Consider the following 25,886-nt stretch of genomic DNA (forward strand, 5'->3'; position numbering starts at 1 on the left):
TTGATGAGTGTATCATTCGTCACAACTCGGAAATACCGTACCCTCGTCTAACGGATAGAAGGAGAGTAGCGGATACACCCGAGGATTGCCGATTGATGAGTGTATCATTCGTCACAACTCGGCCAATACCGTACCCTCGTCTAACGGATAGAAGGAGAGTAGCGGATACACCCGAGGATTGTCGATTGATGAGTGTATCATTCGTCACAACTCGGCCGATACCGTACCCTCATCTAACGGATAGAAGGAGAGTAGCGGATACACCCGAGGATTGTCGATTGATGAGTGTATCATTCGTCACAACTCGGCCAATACCGTACCCTCATCTAACGGATAGAAGGAGAGTAGCGAATTCACCCGAGGATTGTCGATTGATGAGTGTATCATTCGTCACAACTCGGCCGATACCGTACCCTCATCTAACGGATAGAAGGAGAGTAGCGAATTCACCCGAGGATTGTCGATTGATGAGTGTATCATTCGTCACAACTCTGCCAATACCGTACCCTTATCTAACGAATAGAAGGAGAGTAGCGAATTCACCGAGGATTGTCGATTGATGAGTGTATCATTCGTCACAACTCGGCAAATACCGTACCCTCATCTAACGGATAGAAAGAGAGTAGCGAATTCACCGAGGATTGTCGATTGATGAGTGTATCATTCGTCACAACTCGGCCAATACCGTACCCTCATCTAACGAATAGAAGGAGAGTAGCGAATTCACCGAGGATTGCCGATTGATGAGTGTATCATTCGTCACAACTCGGCCAATACCGTACCCTCGTCTAACGGATAGAAGGAGAGTAGCGGATACACCCGAGGATTGTCGATTGATGAGTGTATCATTCGTCACAACTCGGCCGATACCGTACCCTCATCTAACGGATAGAAGGAGAGTAGCGGATACACCCGAGGATTGTCGATTGATGAGTGTATTATTCGTCACAACTCGGCCAACACCGTACCCTCATCTAACGGATAGAAGGAGAGTAGCGAATTCACCCGAGGATTGTCGATTGATGAGTGTATCATTCGTCACAACTCGGCCGATACCGTACCCTCATCTAACGGATAGAAGGAGAGTAGCGGATACACCCGAGGATTGTCGATTGATGAGTGTATCATTCGTCACAACTCGGCCGATACCGTACCCTCATCTAACGGATAGAAGGAGAGTAGCGAATTCACCCGAGGATTGTCGATTGATGAGTGTATCATTCGTCACAACTCGGCCAATACCGTACCCTCATCTAACGAATAGAAGGAGAGTAGCGAATTCACCGAGGATTGCCGATTGATGAGTGTATCATTCGTCACAACTCGGCAAATACCGTGACCTCATCTAACGGATAGAAGGAGAGTAGCGGATACACCCGAGGATTGCCGATTGATGAGTGTATCATTCGTCACAACTCGGCCGATACCGTACCCTCATCTAACGGATAGAAGGAGAGTAGCGAATTCACCCGAGGATTGTCGATTGATGAGTGTATCATTCGTCACAACTCGGCCGATACCGGCCTTCATCTAATGGATAGAAGGAGAGTAGCGAATTCACCGAGGATTGTCGATTGATGAGTGTATCATTCGTCACAACTCGGCCGATACCGGCCTTCATCTAATGGATAGAAGGAGAGTAGCGGATACACCCGAGGATTGCCGATTGATGAGTGTATCATTCGTCACAACTCGGCAAATACCGGACCTTCATCTAACGGATAGAAGTAGAGTAGCGAATTCACCGAGGATTGTCGATTGATGAGTGTATCATTCTTCACAACTCGGCCGATACCGGACCTTCATCTAATGGATAGAAGGAGAGTAGCGAATTCACCGAGGATTGCCGATTGATGAGTGTATCATTCTTCACAACTCGGCCGATACCGGACCTTCATCTAATGGATAGAAGGAGAGTAGCGGATACACCCGAGGATTGTCGATTGATGAGTGTATCATTCTTCACAACTCAGCCGATTCCGTACCCTCATCTAACGGATAGAAGGAGAGTAGCGGATACACCCGAGGATTGTCGATTGATGAGTGTATCATTCTTCACAACTCGGCCGATACCGGACCTTCATCTAATGGATAGAAGGAGAGTAGAGAATTACCTGAGGATTGTCGATTGATGAGTGTATCATTCTTCACAACTCGGCCGATACCGGACCTTCATCTAAAGGATAGAAGGAGAGTAGCGGATACACCCGAGGATTGTCGATCGATGAGTGTATCATTCGTCACAACTCGGTTGATTCCATTCACTCATTTCACGGATAGAAGGAGAACACGGATTCTACCGAGGATTGCCGAATGCATCAGTAGTAATTAATGAACTTTGTTGAAAAGGTTCGACCAAGAACACACCAATTATCCGTATATATATGGGACTACTTTGGAGAATTTCAAAAAATATCTTATAATTTTTTAATTCGATTATAGGAGCAAAATATTATGACGAGTAATAGATTTTGAAAACAAATTTAAAGGAGTAGGTCCGGTAAGGGCCCATTTTGGCCTCAAATTTCAGGTTCATCTGCCAAAAGATTTCGGATACTTTTTAAACACTTAAGTGTCTATTTCAGTTGATTTAATTACTTTATGTGAAAGGTTTTAACTGAGTTAGTCATTAAAATCGCTCCAATTTAAGCTAAAATTGGAAACATCTATCAAATATGCCCCAAAATGTCACTTTTCAGATGATTTTTGTCAAAAATGAAAGTGGCCGCATCCGTGTTCATCCTCAACCTTTATATACGTTATGTATTATCATCAAATACAACTTACATTTCAATATTAAGAATGAACATGAATGCGGCCACTTTCATTTAAGACGGAAACCGTCTAAAATTTAACTAAAATGCTCAAATTATGAAGATTTCAGTAATTTAGCATGACTTCATGATGCTAGTACCCGATACATATGCACTGTATTGTCAAAAACAGCCCATATTCATGTAGCAGAAGCATTCTACTTTCCAATAAATAGCTTAAAGTTTACATTTTAACAATTTTGTAAAACTGCTATATTTTGGGACAAAAATGGGGTCTTACCGGACCTACTCCTTTTATTAAATTCTGTCCGTTTTATTTATCTTTAAAATCATAAAGACTAAGAAATTTTAATTTTAAAATGAGAATGAACTGCAAAACCATAGTCGTTTCTTCCTTTAATAAAACATGAAAAACACGATTTTTTTTTATAGATACTAATTAAATGTCATGGCCAGAAACTAGTTTTTTTTAGACAAAAAACAAAATTTTATCAAATTATGGAAAAAAGGAAACTGGAAAATTTATCAAATGTCAATCTATTGTAAATATTTACGGAAATGTAAAAATTTGATGACTACAAATATTTTTTTTTAGTTAAAAGCTGAGATTTTTATCACGAATTCTCTGAAAATAAGAAAACATTAATTGTGTCAAATTTATTAAAAATCAAGACATCTTTTGTCAATTGATTCTAAAATGTATTAAATAAATTAATATATTAAAAACTTCGGTTGACAAATAATTTTAAGGAAAAATATATCTATATGGATATATATTACATATATCTTATATTTGTAGAAGAATACACTCATTATTATATAGCTGTTACGAAAGAGATATTTACAACATAATTCTTGGTCGCAATATAAGAATCTTTAAGAGTTCATTCATTTTCTCAAAGTACGGATGTTGATGTCATACGGAACACAAACACAAATTTCGTTTAAAAGACGTCCCATCAGAATATCTAGTTTGACTCAAAATATTATTTTTATATGAGCGTAATTAAACCATACTCAATAGTGCCAATAAACATGTTTCAGTAAACATTTATACCAAAACCTTTTTTAACCTGCAGACATGCTTATAATTATATCAAGTCTGTGATAGAGACGAAATGCATCTTCTTTCGGTTGTTATACTCAACAAATGCAACAATTGGCTGTTGTTTTTTTTTGTTTTTTTTTATATATATATAATGCATTAACAATGTGTTCATACATGTGAGAGTTTTAGCTAGTGTTAAGCCTGGCCCATGTTTAACCTGTACAATTCTATCACGTCATAGATTGTGGTTTACCATTAACATCGTCTGATTTTTTAAGTACCGAACGTGACTTATTCCCGAATAGGACTTTTCTCAGTATTTGTACATCCAGTGTTTATGGTTTTATTTGTGATTCTGTTCGGGTGTTGTTTTGTGTCTGATCGTTTGTAGTTGTAAATCAATTTTTTTAAATTTCTATTTGTATGTAAAAGTAAAGTTATTAACCCTGTATTAGTTGATGTGTTTCCCTCGATTTTATTTTGTAACCCGGATCTGTTTTTTTCGCAATCTATTTATGACGTTTGAACAGCGGTATACTACTGTTGCCTTTATTAATCCAACATTTTAAAAATACATAGAACTGTACTTAGTCAGGAATATGAGAGTTGTTATCCATTCGTTTGATATATACGTTTTTGATTTTGCCATTTGATTATGGACTCTCCGTTTTGAATGTTCCTCGGAGTTCAGTGTTTTTGTGCTTTTACTTTTATAGCTAGCTTAACTGTTAACTTGTATGACACCGTATCTTCACGTATGTTTGCACTAAAACAGTATGAATCTACGAAAACAAAGGTGTCCAGTATACGAATAGGCAAGTGTTGAGGTAACACTGTAGACTAATACTTGGCGGCAGCGGAACTGTTTTCTTTTCTAACAATAGCATTTAAACTTTTAGATAATTAATTATGCAACATGAATGTTTTAAGAATTTTTTTATATTTTATTCTTTATATCTTTGTTGTTATTATATCAAATAACTCAAATTTTATACATACATATCGTCTGTTTTTACCAGCAGAATTACGACTTTGTGAGGAAGAAAAAGAAATCTGTCAAAGATGTCCAAAGCAACTCCGAACGTACATGTCAACAATGTTTTCGGAGAAGGCGATGGTGAAGACTATGAAGACTGCTTTAGTCCTGAGGAACAATCCGAATACGAGGACGTGAACCCGATTCCTAAAAGTAGCCCTCTTAAACTGAACCCGATTCCTAAAAGTAGTCCTCTTAAACTGAACCCGATTCCTAAACGTAGTCCTCTTAAGACCAACGTTAACATTGCACACAATATAACCAACAAGCAGTCCATACAAGATAAACGACGGAGTCAAAAGAAGCAAGTTCCATGGCGTTTGCTATTGTTAATTGGTTTCTTTTTTATCACAATTATCGTATCAAATGTGGTCACCTTCGTAACAACACAAAACAAGTTCTTGGAAAAGAAAACAAAGCGTAAGTATATAAAAAAAAATATTCTATCCAATACAAAGTTTTATATTTTGTATTTAAGTATGCAAAAACTTAATTTTTCCCGATGAAATATAAAAGAAAAACGACACCAAAACATTTGCATAAAAAACGTGTTCGAACATCTATGTTTTGTCATGTGTACTATTGTTTGTCTGTTTGTCCTTTTCATTTTTAGCCATGGCGTTGTCAGTTTATTTTCGATTTATGAGTTTGACTGTCCCTCTGGTATCTTTCGTCCTTTTATGGATGTCACATGTGGAGCAGGATCTGCGTACCCTCCCGGAACTCCTGAGAGCACCCCTAATTTTTGATGCGATTTGTGTTGCTCAGTCTTTAGTTTTCTATGTTGTGTCCTGTGTACTATTTTTTGAATGTTTATCTTTTTCATTTTTATCCATGGCGTTGTCAGGTTATTTTCGATCTATGAGTTTGACTGTCCCTCTGGTATCTTTCGTCCCTCTTTTATGGATGTCACATGTGGAGCAGGATCTGCTTACCCTCCCGGAATACCTGAGATCACCCCTAATATTTGATGGAGTTTGTGTTGCTCAGTCTTTAGTTTTCTATGTTGTATCCTGTGTACTATTTTTTGACTGTTATCTTTTTCTTTTTCAGCCATGGCGTTGTCAGGTTATTTTCGATCCTTGAGTTTGACTGTTCCTCTGGTATCTTTGGTCCCTCTTTTATGAATTATATTCAATTTGATTGATTGTTGGTTGCTATGATCAATTATGGTTCCTTGGAATTAGGCGAATGATTATATTTTTATCATGTTTATGCCAACAACAAATTTCTCATTATAAACGTAAAAGTAACATTTTTATAGATACACTCATTTCTATAATCAAATTTCCTGTTTTGAAATTCTAATAATATTCGAGTTACAATGGGTTTACTATTCTTGATAAAGGCATTTAATACTTTGGCTGTATTTGGCATAACTTTTTTTAATATTTGGGGTAAATTTTCTTCTACTTGTAATTTACGATTTGAATTTTGAATATTTTGAATCGAGCATCGCTGATTAGTCTAATCAAGACGATAAACGTATCTTTTTTTCACCAAATTATAAACCTGGTAACTTGTATCTAATGTTTAATTTATTACAAAGCTAATATTTGCAGACGACAAGTACTTAGTGTAATACTTTTGAAGTAGAACATATCAAGTCTGGACAATTCGCAATAAGATTGCAGTGGACTGTTTAAAGATACGAAAGCCGAGACGGATCTTTCATAATTCAGAATTCAAAACTCGCAAATCAAGAAAGATAATCCTGTTTTATTGCAGTTGCAATCCAAACACAGCAAATATTGTCTTATTGATCTCTAAAATATACCGTAGATTAATAATATAATTATGCACAGACAAACATTATAACACTTCTCAAAGGTCAAAGGATATGTGCCGACATTATGTCAGACAAGTGAAACATTTCTTGTTATCACTTTTACTCCAGGGTGGGGGAGAGAGATATCGAGTCCTTATTCGAATGTTTTTTCCTTTTTATGAGAATCTTGAGAATCTTTCGTTATATAAAAATAAGACGATGAGGTATGATTGCCAATGAGACAACGCTCCACAAGAGACCAAAATGACTCAGAAATTAACAACTATAGGTCACCGAACGGCCTTCATCAATGAGTAAAACCCATATCACATAGTCAGCTATAAAAGGCCTTGAAATGACAAATGTAAAACAATTCAGACGAAAAAACAAATTTGATATACAGCAAAAAACGACAACCACCGAATTACAGGCTCCTGACTTGGGACAGACACATACAGAATGTGCACTATCCTCATTGATACAACACAAAAAATATGTCGTCCACTTTTCGGTGTAGTGAATGAGAATTATTGTCAGGTGTAAACTTAGAGAATAGGCAGGCGAAGAATGGAGATCGTAGTGGTTTTTTTTTTATCCACACAGGGAACAACACATTGAGAGTTTTATGCTGTAAAAAATTAAGCATTTCGCATTGTGTCCGAAAAGACAAATTTAATTTCATTGTAGAGGATGCTTACATTGTTTTGACATACTATGTTTGATTGTAATATAAAATTTCAACTGTTTTTTTTAAAATGATTATTCATTAATTTATGTCTGTTATTTCTTTAACCCGAAACCGTCTTTGAAACTGGTGAAAATGTTTTGCAATGTTCCTGGATATCAATTTTACCCAGGGTTTTCAGATTTTCCATTGCTGTCAGTGGGAAATCTAGTGTCAAAATATTACCTTCTAAGTAAACACTGAAAACGTGATCTTTCAATGTTGATTCTGTTTTAACAAAGACACTATAAGTTAAAAATTCACAAGAAAAATTTCTGGTAGTAACAAATTCAATAAAAAAGATTTGCCCTAGAAAACAACATTTTCAAATATCAAACATATCCCTCCTAAAATTGCAATTAAACGACGAGTACAACAGGCTACAGAAATTTTGTGTATAATAAAGATAAAAAAAGAAGCTTTGTGTCGAATTAGATGAAAATACTTCTATGCGAATAAATTCCTGGAGTAACAGCTTTAATTTATGTTTTTGCCGGCTGTACATGTTTACCTCTCTGGAACATGCTAATTAAAAGTCAGCATGTGAATATATATGTTAAAACTTTTTTAAGTCATTTTTTAGTAGCAATAAACAAAAAAACTATGTCAATTGGACATGCTTTGATACTATATATGCCCTTGAATTTTTACTAGATAACATTTTTCTTCGCTTTGGGAATTCCGTATATCGTCAGATTATTGGAATTCCAATGGGGACTTACTGTGCACCACTTATTGCGGACCTGTTTTTGTATTGCTATGAGTTACAATTTATGACAAAAATAAGCAAAGACCCGTCGAAACAACATCTGATAAACAAATTTAATAATACATTTAGATATTTGGATGATATTTTGGCTCTCAGTAATGACGACTTCAGTATGTATATTAAAGAAATTTATCCTGCTGAACTTACTTTAAATAAAGCTAAATTAAATACTAACAATGACCACTGTCCTTTCCTCGATCTTGATATCTATATCACTAATGGAAAGCTGAATACTAAAATTTATGATAAAAGAGATGATTTTTCATTTCCTATCGTTAATTATCCATTTTTAGATGGTGACGTTCCCTTGTCACCATCTTACGGTGTTTATATATCTCAACTTGTACGATTCGCTCGTGTATGTAACAATGTTTTAGATTTTAACGAGAGAAATTTATGTATTACTGAAAAATTATTACACCAGGGTTTTCGATATCACAAACTAGTCAAAACATTTACTAAATTTTATCTTCGGTATAAGGACATCATTCGTAAATATAGCTCAACATGCAGACTTCTTATACGTTCAGGTATTTCACATCCAATTTTTTATGGAAATATTCTTTATAAAGCACAAAGGTGTCAGTATTCACCTCAAAAACTAACAAAACCTTTGAATAGACTTATTAAGAAGGGATATAGTTACGATACTGTTGTCTGGTCATTAAAGATTGCATATTTTGGCGTTAATATTGATTCACTTATAGGGTCTTTGCATCGGAACTAAACACATTTATTCAAAAACCAGTTGTTGGCATGACACGGGTTATGTTCTTCTCACATATGTTATGATGGTATGATACTAAATTCCTAACGGGAAGGATTGTGCCTGATGTTCATATGATGAAATCATACTCTTTCAGTCAGTTTAATTGAAGTCTGGAGCTGGCATGTCAGTTAACTGCTAGTAGTCCGTTGTTATTTATGTATTATTGTCATTTTGTTTATTTGTTTTGGTTACATCTTCTGACATCAGACTCGGACTTCTCTTGAACTGAATTTTAACGAGCGTATTGATATGCGTTTACTTTTCTACATTGGCAAGAGGTATAGGGGAGGGTTGAGACCTCACAAACATGATTAACCCCGCCGCATTTTTGCGCCTGTCCCAAGTCAAGAGCCTCTGGCCTTTGTTAGTCTTGTATTATTTTAATTTTAGTTTCTTGTGCACAGTTTGGAAATTAGTATGGCGTTTATTATCAATGAACTAGTATAGATTTGTTTAGGGGCCAGCTGAAGGACGCCTGCGGGTGCGGGAATTTCTCGCTACATTGAAGACCTGTTGGTGACCTTCTGTTGTTGTTTTTTTTCTATGGTCGGGTTGTTGTTTCTTTGGCACATTCCCCATTTCCATTCTCAATTTTAATTATCCGCATATGTATCATACGTATGTACATTTTGGTTCAGTGGTACTGATGTCATTTGAAGCAGTCCTCTTTTTCTTATAATTACATCGGGGTATTATATGATTTGCTATGTGGTATGAGGTTTGCTCGTTGTTGAAGTGGTAATAAGCATTGTATGTAACTTTCATAACATTTGGTTGAGGCAAATAAAGTAAGAGCGCGTAGACGACACATTTAACATTTTTTCCATTTATAAATGGGCTTGAAAGGTGAAAGTGATGCCAGCCAAATTTAAACTTCATCTCAGTTTGGTGGTAATTAGCAATGTGTATAAGTTTCATAGCATTTGTTTGAGGCAAAATAAAGTTAAATTGCGGAAACGTCCAAGTTGTAAATTTTCCCATGAATACGTACGGACGTACAGACGGACAAGAGTTAAAACTTTTATTTATTGAAGGAACTAATTTATAATATACAAAATTATTGTATTTATTTGCTCTTAGTAATGTTCAATAGCGTATTAGAATAAAATTTCAAAGAATTAAATTTACTTCAATATAAATAATTCTTAGCTCTATTTTAGAACATGTGATTTAAACTTGTTGAAACGAAGTTAGTTTAAAATTTGTCAAAGTTAGCTTTAAGAATTCCTTCTTCTAATTAAGATTTATACTGCAATCAGCTATTTTACTATACAGATAAAGCTATACGTATAAACGTTAGCTTTATACGTCAATGACCTCAACTCACCTATAAGCCCCGCCTACTTACAACGTCACGTCACAACCATGACAACATGTAGTAACAATGGTCAAACTTTTATGAATTTAAACCTGTTATGTCTTCAAATTGGTAATTTATATACCATGTTTATCAAATGTTATTAATTAAATTCATTTTCCCTTTCTAATTCCTTAAATTGTCAATGCTTACCGCCTAGACTACGCTCATAGGGAAATACCCCAAAATGGTACCCCAAGGGGGAAATTCCAAACACTTTTTTTTAATAATGTTTGTTTCATATTTTTATTATTTTATTATTTTTTTATCGATTTCAGTATAAAAACAATATACGTATAGAACCTCGCATTTTCCCGTTTCTAAGCCTCATACAAATAAATTTCATATTTCAAGACACTATACGTATATTGTCTAATTATTATGCATGTCTCTATACATAGTATGCGACGCGTAACAGTTTATAATAAGTAGGTGTTCTCTTATATGCATTTGATACGGTGCATTTGTTATGGATATAACGTTGTGCACGGTGTTCATATATATACAACACGACGTTACACTAAAAATGCGGCGTCAAAGAGGGTTTTTGATTTCGATTAATTTTTGCAAGTTTTATTAGGGTTTTTATATGTTGTTGGTTGATTCTGGTTCTGTGTTTTTTGTGATATCATTTTATCATAAATTACCTCAAGTTGTGGAAATCAATTTAATAATGTTTACCCTTCAAGTTATTTCATCTATAAATGCATTTACTGTCGCAAGAAATGTAGGATTGATTGATTGATTGTTGGTTTCTTTACTCCGCATTAGCACAAAAAGGCTATATCGCGGCGAGTAATGTAGGAAGGAAAAATTTGACGCAAGTACATGTACATTCGGTCTTCCATAAATAATTTTTTTTAGATGTGCAAAACTTTTATCATAGGATGTTTAACTTTCATGTATATCATGTCATTGTAAAATTTCTATATCTTAATTTAACCCTAATACAAATATATCTGACACTCTGCAAGTAAATCGAATCATTTTTACCCTTGGTTAATTTGAATAGAATTGTATTTTCACTGGCACGTATTTTGTCGAAATACACCCCTTCAATTACTTGAACCTTGGCTCGAGAATTATTTCCCAAGTCATCTAAATTTGCTTGCTTAAATTGTTTGACTTCTGATATACATTTTAAAAGATAGAAGTCTACTCCTGAATTGTCCGTAAAAACGGATAGAATAATCCCGGGTTTTATTAATTCAATGAAACGGTTTTCGTCGCTGTTTGGGATCTATATTTCAGACTCCTTTTATGAAATAAAATATATAGAGCAGAGAATTTTTATTTTTTTTGTGTATCAATTTAAAATGTAGATTCAAATATTTTTCACTTCAAACGATAAAGTAAAACTTCTTCAAAACTTATATATAATGTATAGTTCGGCGTCCGCAAAAAAGAAGCCAAGGAAAGTGTTTATAAATCTCTTCTTCACAAATACGTATTTCATTGAATCTCGATATTTATCATGTTTATAATTTTTCTAACAATGACGTTCTACCTCCATAAGCCTGGAAATGTCATGGCGGGTGATAATTTTAATATATAAATATAGGTACCATATATTTGTTCATATCATATAAAAATGGGTACATTGTTTTAGACATACATAGTACACCCCTACCAAAAAAAAATCAAAGTTAACCCCTCCACCCAGATTTAAATTGATAATTCCAAGATTAAAGTTGGAAATTGCAAGATTAAAGTTGATAATTTCAAGATAAAAGTCGACAATTTGAAAAAAATAAATAAAAAGGATGACCCTAATACGCTTTTGTAATAAATGGAATTACATAAATAAATGCCAAAAGTATCATTTTTCGTCAATCATAGACCGTAACTCCCAAATAACATAAAGAAAAATCGTCAAAAACTTAACACGAAATATTGTTGATATAACAACAAAAATTATCAGAATTTGATAAACGATACACAAAATCTGTCTTTTGTATATACATATTTTAAAATAACTAGATTCTTCCGTTGGAAAACTAGGTTATTATAAGAAATTTGTTGTTGTTTGCTTAACCTCCAGTGGTAAATATTTCATGCATATTTAAAATTTACGAAAAAGCGATGATTTCATTTTTTCCATTGTGAACGTTCCATTTCTGTGAAGCGACTTTCCAGCTACATGTAGTAGTATAGGGCACGGGTTTCCTTTCCTATTTTCTTGATAGAGGGTGGCTACTTGCAAGGACGCTGTGTTACCAAGGGTTTCAAATGGTAAAGTTGGATGTATCCTTATGAAGGTTTAACAGATCCTTTGCCTTGTTTTAATGGGTTCGTGTTCTTAACAAACCTTCTAAAATAGATTTCAGTATGATATTAAAGTGTAAAGTGCGATCTTTTTTGGCTTTTGTAAGCGCGGGGAATCATGATAGATTAATGTAGGATTTTTGATTTTGAATTTTAAATTTTGAATTTTAAATTTTGAATTTTGAATTTTGAATTTTGAATGTTGAATTGTGAATTTTGAATTTTGAATTTTGAATTTTGAATGATCCTTCTCGGCTTTCGTATAAAGATACTAGTATTCGAAAGAGGAACAATATATCAACCTCATTGAATGTGATTGTAGATAGATGTTTTTGTGTTCTGTTAAATTTTTACACGAGGATGACTGCTGTACCCAAATTGACTATTTTATTCATTATATCTGTTTGGTTCACGCATCATTGTAAATATAACGGAATTTGATGAGACTGTCTACAAAGTGAGAGGTTTAGAGCTATAAAACCAGGTTTAATCCACCATTTTCTATATTTGAAAATGCCTGTACCAAGTCAGGAATATGACAGTTCTTGTCCATTTGTTTTTTTATGTGTTTTGTCATTTGATTTTGCCATGTGATTATGGACTTTCCGATTAAATTTTCATTTGAGCTCAGTATTTTTGTGATTTTACTTTTTCCTCAACACATTGTAGTATTTATCCAAGATTGAAACATCTTAAGTCGCTTTTGGTTACTCTAGATATATAAGATGTTAGATGCTTGAACTTTATCAGGATATCTTTTTCGAACAATGAGATGTCGTATGATTGACAATGATACAAATATCTACCAGTGTTAGAATATTAATGTACGTTTTTTGATTGAGTTAAGCCTGCCAATTGATATTTTATCGTGTGTTTTTCTATGTTGTAATGTTATGCTATTGTTTCAGAAAAAGGGAGAAGGTTTGGATCAATTAAAACGTTTAATCCCGCTGCAAATGTTTGCACCTGTCCTAAGTCAGGAATCTGATGTACAGTAGTTGTCGTTTGTTTATGTAATTTATACGTGTTTCTCGTTTCTCGTTTTTTTTTAAATTTTATATAGATTAGACCGTTGGTTTTCCCGTTGGAATGGTTTTACACTTGTAAATTTGGGGCCCTTTATAGCTTGTTGTTCGGTGTGAGCCAAGGCTCCGTGTTGAAGGCCGTACATTGACCTATAATGGTTTTCTTTTTTAAATTGTTATTTGGATCGAGAGTTGTCTCATTGGCACTCACACCACATCTTCCTATATCTATTAGAATGAATATTTTAAAAGCAATGATTTCCAGCTATACGGTATTCAACAATGAGCAAACCTATACATTAATATTGGCTATAACACGTCCAGATAAAAAATTGAAAATTCAAACGACGAAACTAACGACTTTTAATTCATAACAAAACAATTTTCCAAACTGGACTACAGGCCTCTGCTTTCGAACAGGCACATACATGATTTGGCGGGTTAAAATTTGATTGTGAGCGCTTAACTCTCCACCTTATCTGGGACAGATATAATAAATTCCCGAATGAAGATATCATAAACAAATTTGGCATCATATGAAAGAGTGATGTATCAGCTTTTATTTGACATCAAGCTTTAATATCAGATGAACATATAAATTGAGTGAATTGGCCGATTTTCAAATGTATGTAATATTTTTGTCAATCTTACCGTCTATCAAAGTCTATTACATTTCTTATATATATCACCAGTAGTAAATTTTCACAAAATATAGTGGAACAACCAATACTTAAGAAGTTTTGATATATAAATGTTTGATAGAACATAAAAATCAACTTTTACGAGCATTTTTATAAAACTCATCACATAGCAGTATTACTACTCAATTTTCACCTCAATGATTCATGTAACGTTCCCCTTTCCTATTTACCCCTATCATATGAAATGCAATGAATTTAATATGCATTTTCTTATGTTTTATAAAAAAGAATGTATATTTGTATCAATAGTTGTGTCGATGTGCTTGAATAAGTACAGATGCTAAGGTAATAACTTTTGAGGTGCTTTTATTCTTGTTTTTCGAAAATACTAATTTTAAACCACATTGGAACACATCCGAAAAATTCTGGAAATTATTGTCGGTGCTAATTCCATTCAATAGTGGGTCTCATTGGGGTCTAAGCGTGACGCGGGATTGCCGATTTTTAAGTAAGCGTGAAACGTGAAAGTCAAATTATTGTGCCGTGAAAACGGGAAAGTCTAGCGGGACATTGAAATTTACAAAAAAAAAGAGAATTGTTTAGAATACGTATATAGTGTAATTAAGCGGGATACAGGAATCTGACAAAACAGTAAGCGGGATCCGGGATCAGATCCCCCGAATGAGACCCCCTTAATAAGAACTAGTAGAGTAGCTTAGATCATGTTATTAAGCCTTTACATGTCCAAGAAGAAAACATGATCATGCATTTGAATTAGTGAGAGAGAAAAAACATGCGTGTAACGATGAATCAACTTTCGTTAAAACACGCTTCATGGCATTACAATGACTGGTATACAATGTCTATTTTGGACACAAAAGTCATACAACAAGCTAAGCAATTAAGGTATGTTGAGTCATTTGAGCGTGCCAATATTGTTTTAAATCATGACGCAAATTATCAGGCAGGCCATCTAGTGGTGAGTTTACTCGTAATAAATAACTTCAAGGACAAGCCGCTTCAACATTCAGCATGCATTGTTAACTATTTGATGAAATTAAAAATCATTTGCTTCTGATGTTTTAAATTAATCGGGACATGATGTTGCTTTTCAAATACTACAGTGCAGCATGTCTTCATTCATTAAGTCTACAGGATGATTTGTTAGCGAAAGAAAGAAAAAAACATGTTCGTTGTCGTATAGTTTGTGCCATATACATTTGTTTACAGATATTGCATTTTGTGAAAAAAAATCTAAAAAGCTGTTTATGATCGTTCGAGATTTCAAATCATTTCTATCTTTACAATGAATTCCAACCTCTCTCAGACTGGTAAATATTTTGCCTGGTTAGTAGATGACATTTTTTTTCAAATGGCTAATGATTACAATGCACTCTCATTTGATACTGAACGGAAATGTATACTTAGGCTGAGGGTGTGATATTCCTTTATGAAGAACCAGTACACCCCTGATTAAATATGGTATTGGTATTGTCCAAAGTCTTTATGTAAAATGGTACAACAGTTATTGAGATTTGGCCAATGACTGCTTTAAAACAATAAAAAAAAATTGTGGTATGATTGCCAATTCGAAAAATCGCCACAAAAGACAAAAAAATACACATACATTTACAACTATAGGTCACCGTACGGTCTTCAACAATAAGCAAAGCCCTTACCGCATAGTCGGCAATAAAGGGCCCGAATTGACAAATATAAAACAGTTCAAACGAGAATGTGGCGAGGTTAAACATGTCAGCGGGAGCCCATCCCTCCCCTTACATCGGACATTGGTGTATATAAAAAGAAGATGTGGTATGATTGCCAATGGAATAACTCTTCACAAGAGACCAAAATGACAGATATTTACAACTACAGGTTACCGCACGACCTTCAACAATGAGAAAATCCCATACCACATAGTCAAAGATACAATAAGGTTTATTTCAAATGGTGGTAGATCCAAATTGTTATTCAAGTCATTGAATGCAGATCAATAAGGGATTGTATGAAATTTCTTTGTGCACCTGAAAATAAACATGGGTTGATAAGATTTGAAGGTACACTGTAACTATGTACTATCGCACTACAATGATTTTGATTTGGAAGAACATGACAAAATATATATCGGGATATTTTCAAAATCTATAGACTGTGAAGCAATTTTGTGTAGGATTTGTAAGGGACTGAAGCGGCATATATAAGAATTATTCTGCCGCCTCGTTTTGCCAACGAACAGATATTGAAAAGTTATTCCAGGGGTTGCATCATGTTAAAATCATTACAGTTATGTTTTTTTTCTAATAAGGTCTTATTCTTTGATGTCAAACAAGATGAATTGTGATTTTAGACTGGAGACGTTTCTTCAACCAAAGCCACAAGACAGTTTTTACCTACTCACGACATATGCAACTTTTTAAAAGGATGTCTGGCACACTAATAGAAACTCGCGGCGCTCTTACATGATGCGATACGTCTTCTACAATCGAGATTGGCAAAAGAAGACAATAACAAGGGGTCGGGAAAAACATGCATGTATCAAAATTTGTCATTCTAGCTGGTTCTTATATTGACACATATTTTGCAGTGAAAATCACTTCACCGCGGATCAAATGATCCCAGAAGCAATGGTCAATCAGTACATGGTGATCTGAATAAACTCATATTGTCGGCGCCATACAATGACATCCACTTTTTTCTCTAGTATTCCGTTACCTTTTCAAATTGATGTGCATATTGATGTCTAGTGATATGTAGTGTATTATAATTAAACATTGACAGCACCTTTTGAAGCGTAATTTCCATGTGAATATTTATTTACATATATATCGGGCTTTCAAGTCTGCTATATATTCCATTGTTCATAGATATAAGAAGATATGGTATGAGTTCCAATAAGACATCAAGGTCATTTAACCATTAAGGGTCAAAGTTCGGTCTTCAAAACCTAGCCTTGGCTCGCACCGAACATTAAGGGCTTCAGAAATTGATTAGTGTTAAACCAAAAGAGAAACATTTATGAACCACAAAAAAAAATGACAACCTTGTCTGTTGTTGTTGTATATAAAAAAAAAACAAAAAAAACGGGGGACACATCTTCTCAATGTGCAATTGGTCTAGTACCGATTTATTTATTAGAATAAAAACAAATTTCATGTACTATAGTTTCTCATGAACACGAGGACTCATTTTTATAGTTCTTACATCCTTTTAAGTTTAAATAATCAGAAACGAATTTCATCATTTTTTTCCATAACACAATGGACAGAGTGTAAACTTTACAGTTCTTATTTCTCCTCTGTTCTTTATGGCATTTTAACAAAACTTTCCCAAAAATATCTTTATATGTGGCCATATATTATTGCATAGCTAAATCTTAATTATGAATATATTTTGTCGATAATTTCCGTAAATAAAGATATTTGTTTCATTTTCGTACATGTTGCAAGCGAGGGTACGTATCACTAATATCTGGTAATCAGACATAAATATGACTAGCTGTATTTGTGGAGCATTCGTAGCGCATGCTTCCATCGAAAAAAAAATCTCAGTTAACATGAGAGACTACCGAGAAATTGTCCAAAATGTCTAAAATTTGCAATTTTTTTTAAATCCCCCCTTTTGACCTTTGAACGCAGTTTTCAAAAATCTGCACCACTTTGGCACTATACGACATGCCTTAATCAAAGGATATTATATTTATCTACAAAATAAGACCAAAATTAGCCATGAGGTATTTCGGTCCATTAAATTTTCAAATTTACCTTATTTGTCACCGTACTAAAATACTTGTCTAAATTTTGCATCGTTAATTGTCAAAATAAAAAGTAGGGATTATGTGTTTTTATAACTTACCTATTTACTTTAAACGAACATCTTTACAGAGTTACTATGCAGCGCACTCCCTTGTTTGAATGGAGGGTTATGTGTAAATGACGAAGAACAATACTACTGTAGCTGTACGCGAGGTTTCTCCGGTAAAAACTGTGAAGGTAATTTAATACAATTTTTAGTGGAAGTACCAATTACAGTTTAGATGTCTAAAGTAAACGTGAAAATAAAGTTAAAAAAAGTAAATTAAAATCATCGGCGTAATATTTTCGAATGGCTTAATAGATATAAGAAGATATGATAAACCAAGATAATTATTATTAAGATTTCTGAATGATGCAAATGTATTATTTAGGTGAATTTTGATACTGTCGTTTTCGATATTCTTGTTTGATGTCGTGGGATTCATTTTACATACTTGCAGTGTATAGTAACCAATTGAAATAATCAGAAGAGATAATTCATGTCCAACTATATGATTCAGTGTACTTAAAAACACAATGAATATTCATGTATCCAACATTAATTTAATCCTAACATTTGCTTCATTAAAACAGTTTAGCTAACCTTTCATATCCAAAAGTTATATAGTTGTTCATTGTATTACTGTCATGGTCTTTTTGTTTCAGTTTTAGAAATACATAGACTGTTAAATAAAAAAAAAAAAAACATTGATTTCTACTCATGTCATTAATTTTCTAATTTCAGCGACACCTTGTACCGGATTTAATTGTTTAAACGGAGGTTCATGTGAAGTGTCGAATGGAACGTTTCACTGTTTATGCAAGCCCAATTTTACAGGGATGTTTTGTGAAGGTATGGTTTTTTAAATGCTTGAATAAGAATAAATTGAAGAATAAAAAAGCAATGTTATATCGAAAGAAAAAAAATATAAAAGGATGCCAGGTTAGTAGTGATTACTATACGTTAGCATATTTATTTTGTCTTATTGAAATAAACCAAGTAATATGCTAACGATACTGTTATAACTTTCCCTGATTTTTTTTCTATTTTGATTTGTGTTATTGATATAAGAAATCATTTTAGAATAATGTATCATATTTCTATATAGTTTCAGAACCAAAACCATGCTTATCAAATCCCTGTTTCCATCCTAAACTGTTATATTTAAACAAAATATTTATTTATTTCTTCTCATTTCATACATTTTAAAATTTCAGTGATACCTTGTACCGGATTTAACTGTTTAAACGGAGGTTCATGTGATGTGTTGAATGACACGTTTCACTGTTTATGCAAGTCCGGCTTTACAGGGATATTTTGTTGAATTAAACAAAGTGATATAACTTTTCTCGATTTGATTTGATTTTAATTTGTGTTATTGATATTTAAGATTCTTTTAAAATCATACTTCTATATAATTTCAGAACCGAAACCATGCTTATCAAATCCTTGTTTCCATTCTGCTTCCTGTACGGGTTCCGACAATAAGTACACTTGCCATTGTCCTATTGGAACTGAAGGCAATCGTTGTCAAGGTGAGATTACAAAGTAAATAAACTCATAATAAATACCAGGAATAGAATTTAATATTTACGCCAGACGCGCGTTTTGTCTACAAAGACTCATCAGTGACGCTCGAATCACAATGTTATAAAAGGTAAAATAAAGTACGAAGTTGAAAAGCATTGGAGACCAAAAATTCCTAAATGTTTTGCCAAATACAGCTAAGATAATCTATTCCTGAGGTAGAAAAGCCTTAGTTGTTAAAAGATAGAATAAGGCAAATATACCACACACCGAACTGATAACACCTATAGTCAAACTATAATAACTATTTTCATTTATATTTTCTTGTATATGAATGAAAAAGTCTATTTATATAATAATATTATAATAATGATTTATTTCGATATATGTTAACTGCCATATTCTGATATGTTTACCTTTCTAAATGTACAATAGTAAGATATAATTTGATATATTACATGATTTATGAAATGCTGAATGAACATAGGCTATCTGATGGAGAATGTCGATCGTAAAGTTTCATAAATTGAGACGTATACAATAAAAACATAGTAATGTTATACCATAGTAAGTGTCATTATTCTTTATTACTGGTATGAAGGATATGACATGTATATGATGTCATACATCATGTAATGTACACCATAGACGCAGCTGAGAAGGAACTGCACCACTTGACTACTTGTTTTTTTTGCAAAGCCTAGTGCGTTGACCAATGAAACGGCGACCACGATATCAATACATTTGAATCAATTAAACATATTTTGTTAATGTAAGAAGTTATTTAAACATCAAATTCATATAGGGGTCCTTGTAATATTATGTATAACACCTATCGAACGAAATAAAAAAAAACTAATTGAAACCAATCAAAAGCATTAGATAAAAATTGTTGGCAGAAATATCTGAAGATTGATTTTTTTGCAATTTTTGTTTTAATAAAATTTGACAGAATTCTGTCTTTGTATTCTTATGCATTGCTTTGAAATATACCATTTTCGTGTTGCTCTATCTTTGGTTTTCGATGTTGTGTTTTGTTAACGGTTGTTTGTCGTTTTGTCTCCCCCCCCCTACGTTATCATTTTATTTTCGACTTATAAGTTTGAATGTCCTTTTGGTATCTTTTGTCTATCTTCTTCGTATGATTGTATACTTGGTGGAGACCTGGTCCAACTGGTAATAAGAACAATTTTTATTATGAATGTATTTCACATTGAAATTTATAGTTTATCCGATGTTGATTCATTTTAATTTTAGATGAATTTTACGAAACGATAACATCTCCCGGTTTTCCTTCAACTTACACAAACAGCATTTATAAAACATGGACTATTGATGTTGGTGTTGGAAACACTGTCAGAATAAAGTTTACTAAATTTGCACTTGAACATGGAAGTGATTATGTTAAGGTATGGTAATTTCACTTTCCATTCATTGTTTATCAGAACAGAAAAAAATAAAAAAGCATGCATCTCTTCTCAATATATTCGAACACCCAGATATATTTGGTCTACTCAAATAAAACGAATAGTGTTACCACAGCAAAACTGCAATATATTTTCGACTTGATAATCTTTGTTCTTCTACATGAAAACATTACACTGAACTATAAAAAGGAAAATAAAGAGATCTATGATAGTGAAATGAACTACCCTGAATCTGGTGTTGAACCATCCCATTTTTGTTAAGGATGTACTTGGGTGAGGTTTTGGAATTTGTGTCAAATGGTCGGACTCCTTGGTATTTTTTCCATACAATAAAAGGTAAATTATTTTGCCCCATAACACCCATTTATTTTTTCACGTAAGACTTAATAGCTCATAAAAGGTCATTTACCAAAATTTTAGAAGATTCGTAATTTTCTTTCTTTTGATTTGAGACACAAATAATACCAATGTAAATATAAGGTAAAAGTCTGAGTCAGCCTTTTCCCGCAATATTTAAAATATTAAATATCTCGCAAAGGAGCTCCATGACCTATCAATATTTTTTTTAGCTTATTTTGATCTTTCACCAATGCTCTACCAGCTTATAGTATCAATTTTAAATTCTTGATTTATTTATTTCACCTAAGTACATCCTTAAGATAAGGAGGAGACGTGAAATGATATTGCCAAGGATTCAACTACAAATGAACCCTCAATAGAACATTTGTTATAATTATACATGTTAGAAAACAAGGGAGTACGAAAGATACCAAAGGGACATTACAACTCATTAGTATTTTGTCGATTAAAACGTACAATAGTTTGATGATCTCATGTCAGTGTTTTCCTTTTTTCACTAAGGTAAGGTGGGTGTTTTAAAGAAATAACTTGCAACCGGGTGGTTTTTTTTAAAATGTCCAACCTTTTTTTAATTTACTGTGGGTGCACGTGGGGTCACAGAAATAAAGATAAGTATAATATTCACATTGTATGGAGTTGAACAAACATAAATAGAAGTAGTCATATTAATTGTCAAATATTCTTTGATTTTATTTTTCAAAAATTTATCTCTTTTATCTCTTCTTTCATTTACAATTTTATGCATCAGCATGGATTTAAGGCCTTTCGATCCAGGTTTCTGTTCTGTTTCTTGCTTTTGTGCCGTATTTTTGGCACACAGAACAGTAGTATCCTTCCTCTGTGACTATAAGTCATTTTGAAGTCTTGCTCATATTTGTCTTCACTTGCGTGTCTTTTCCGTTGTTTGGTTGATTTTTGTTCAATTTCCTTAACTTCAACATTACTATCAATTTTATTTAACTTATTTGGTCTAGTATTTTCTTTATCATCATCGTCATCTTCCTTTCTTTCCCCCGATTGATTAATGAAAACATTGAAATTTGACGATTGGACGCCATCTTTGTCAATGAAAACAAGGTGGGATTAGTATTCAAATTTTAACGGAATGGAACCGAAAAAAATCCGGATTTTGAAAAAAAAAACCGACCACCTCCTAAAATCGAAAGGTGGTCGGCTTTCAAAAGAAGGTGGTCGGCACACCCGGCTTAAATGCCGAATGGAAAACACTGCATGTACTGTGTATTTTAATATTGTAGAATCAATGTGTGTCGTAAAATAGTAAGATTTTGCATGGTCTCATTCCAAAAACTTTTCCCCATATCTAATGACTAGAAAACCGTTAATATTCTCGGTAAGAAAACGTAAACCAGCAGTCGTATCGACCAAGGTGTTGTGAGCATTTATCACATACACCAACTGATCGATATAAGACGCCAGACCGTTGTGATTGTGTCTATTTTAGACTCATGCAACAGTGGTGTTCGGATCAACTTATTTTTTATTTGTGTTTGAGCTTTTCATTTTGCTTTTAATCAGGGACTGTCGGCTTAGAATTTTCCTTGTATTTCGGTATTTTTATTATTTTCTTCTAGATCCTTGGTAATACATGTACCATGGTAAACTAACAACTTTAAAATACAAAACGCATCTAAACACCAACTAATATACCGTATACAAAACACAACATAGAAATCCAAATACTGAGGAAAACAAATATCACAAAAATATCACCGAGGTTTTTAATTGATTAATAGAAGATTGAAAAAACGAAAACAACCTTTATATATTTCATGCGTCCAAAACACCTTGATTTACCTTTATCAGGAACACTCAAAGCAGAATATTGGAAAACCAAGGATCTAGAAGAAAATAATAAAAATACCGAAATCCAAGGAAAATTCAAAGCCGACAGTCCCTGATTAAAAAGCAAAATGAAAAGCTCAAACACAAATAAAAAATAAGTTGATCCGAACACCACTGTTGGGTTTTCTAGTCATTAGATATGGGGAAAAGTTATTGGATTGAGACCATGCAAAATCTTAATATTTTACGACACACATTGATTCTACAATAAATACGCAGAACATGAGATCATCAAAATATTGTACGTTTTAATCGACAAAATACTAATTAAGTTTGGTGGATGGGATCGTTACTTCAGCACACAGTAGGTACGTCATGACCGTAACAACCGGTATGATGTTTTTTTTTTTTTTGGTGATCATATGCAGCTGACAATCTACAGAAACATCTTAAACAAAACAAAAGGCATCTTTCAAAGTTCTTAACTTTCCAACATTTCGTATATCGCATAGAACTTAAGATTAAATATCCAACCGAAAGTAGAAGGTCTGTGTCATATCTTGATCGTTTTCGCGATATTTACACGTATACGCGATTCAAACGAGAATCATTGACAAACATGATGCTAACACCTTTCTAGTTGTCAAGTTCCCATTTCTCAGCAGTAGAAATATCCTATGGTATATCGAGCGGTGTATGAATAAATTAAGGAATACATTAAATTCATAAGAGAACCAACTGTGCACCATTCCTTGCCGACCAATTTTTATTAATCATATCAGTATCTTCCGAGACTTGTAGGAACAAAGGAACACAAAGCTATATCTTTTAATTTCACATACATGTATAATGATTATGTTCTTTCCAATCAATAAGAATCCCAGCATTTATAATTGAGTCACATGAAGAGATGTTTAAAGATGAAGCGCCCATATGACGCACAAAATTTAAACCCGGTTATCTTTGGTGACTTTATTTACATGGTGGATGCCATTGCTGGTGGATGTTTCCTCCTCGAGCGTCATTGATAAGTCTATAATGTCATTGTATCTAAGAAAACGTTATTTATTTATATCAATATCCTTCTTTAAGATTGTAAAGAAACAACACATAAATTAAGAAAGTCTTACCTGCTAAATGTAAACATTTACCTCAAATTTGACTTCGGCGGTCACCTCAGTACAAGACGTTTTAACATTGTGAATGTTATTCACTTTAGAAGCAATATTGAAACTTCACCAGTATGGAGTATACATTTCTCAACTCAAACTATACTCAATACATTGCGTGTACTACATAGCGGTGACTTGGATAAAGTTATCGATCTTGTATTTCGTCAAAGAACGTCGTGTTCATTGTCTTCAAAATTTCATCTGAAAGTACCTTAACCTTATAAATAAATATTCAGTGCCCACTTCACAAATGATGCAGAATGATCTAATATCATCCTGAGACTCCTATATCGGCCCGAGTCTTCAGTCGAGGGCCGATATAGGTCGAAGGATGATACCAGGGCCAATATGGAAAAGACATGTTAAATATTGAAGTTCTGCAGAAAAGAGAAAAAGATCAATTTTAACAATTTTAAGAAACATAACAGGCAAAATTTCAACGAAAATTATTCCAAAAGTGTTTTCAAATTTAGTTTTTATCATTCTCTCCATAGGAATAGATCATAACATTTCCACTTATTTTGGAATATGACAATATATGCCAGAATTTGGCTAAACTTGGACTAAATCGACAACAGTTGGTGCATTGTTACTAGTGGCAGAATTCTTCGCATGTCGTTAAGGACGCAATGACGCCAAGTCATTTGGAACCAGGGCACAATAAGCAACATAATCTTTTTTGCCCGAGCAATTTTGAGATTATAACATATGCAAAACCCAACGTTTTCGTAACAAATATGTGAAAACTGTTTTACATGAATGACGTATTTAAAAAAACTGATTAAATAAATATATTTTATTTGTCTAAATTTTCTCTTTGATGTAAGATTTTTGGCGCACGATCAACAAGCTGTTGCTCTTTAGGAACCTACACAGGAGCTACTCTCCCAAGTGAAAAGGCATCCACTGGAAGATATATGACAATTGAGTTTACAACAGACGGCTCTGTAACAGGACCTGGATTTCGTGCAGTTATTTATAAAATAGCGTCAAATTGATTTAATAGAACATACATACTTTTTACGTCAGTTAGGACGTAGTGAAGGAAATGTTTATGATCCTATATATTCAAACATGATATCATTGAAATTTATTTTTAGTTGTATTTACCACATTCTGGTTCTGTGAGGTTTTGTCAGTTATAATCCTGGTACTTTTGATAACTATATAATATTACCTGTAACTGGGAATACTTTTGTTTTATTGCCTAGTGCTTGCCTAATCTTTTATATATTAAAATAAAATACAACTGAGATATAATGATATGTATTATAGTGTACATTTTTTGTATGGTTTTAAACGAAACGGTACATTCTTTATATGTATGATGCAGTACTTAATGGAAGTTGAAAATATATTCTTCTGTTTTTTTTTATCGTAATAAACTTCAAATTATTGAGAATTTATTTGTAGAATCTTGGTCTATGTAAAGAATCATCTATCAAGGATGATTGCGATGTCAATGTCTCACATTTCCTTAATATGACACTAGTTACGTATCTGGTCTACTAGTATTGTTGACAATATATTGGAAAACTCAATCATTTTGTCGCCAAATACAAAAGTACGACACCTTTGCTATTATTTCCCCTCCATTTGGCTTCTAGCAAAACAAAAAAGGACCTT

The 25,886-nt window shown here is 33.4% G+C and overlaps 1 protein-coding gene across 1 annotated transcript; it reads left to right on the forward strand.

Moving 5' to 3' along the window:
- The first annotated feature begins 4,847 nt into the window (after positions 1-4,847).
- On the forward strand, positions 4,848-25,597 carry LOC139491523 (uncharacterized). Its single transcript, XM_071279258.1, has 6 exons — positions 4,848-5,278; positions 18,061-18,168; positions 18,716-18,823; positions 19,396-19,506; positions 20,756-20,907; positions 25,088-25,597. Exons 1-6 carry the CDS (start codon positions 4,885-4,887, stop codon positions 25,256-25,258), a joined length of 1,044 nt encoding a protein of 347 aa, XP_071135359.1. The 5' UTR covers positions 4,848-4,884; the 3' UTR covers positions 25,259-25,597.
- Positions 25,598-25,886: the final 289 nt, after the last annotated feature.

This window comes from Mytilus edulis, chromosome 10 (assembly GCF_963676685.1).
Source record: "Mytilus edulis chromosome 10, xbMytEdul2.2, whole genome shotgun sequence".
Classification (NCBI taxonomy): domain Eukaryota; kingdom Metazoa; phylum Mollusca; class Bivalvia; order Mytilida; family Mytilidae; genus Mytilus; species Mytilus edulis.

Bases quoted from the DNA above. Each gene is read 5' to 3' on its own strand.
- LOC139491523 (XM_071279258.1), top strand. From the start codon at position 4,885: ATGTCCAAAGCAACTCCGAACGTACATGTCAACAATGTTTTCGGAGAA. The intron at 18,169-18,715 runs GTAATTTAATAC...TTCTAATTTCAG, and splicing joins CTCCGGTAAAAACTGTGAAG to CGACACCTTGTACCGGATTT. The intron at 18,824-19,395 runs GTATGGTTTTTT...ATATAATTTCAG, and splicing joins TACAGGGATGTTTTGTGAAG to AACCGAAACCATGCTTATCA.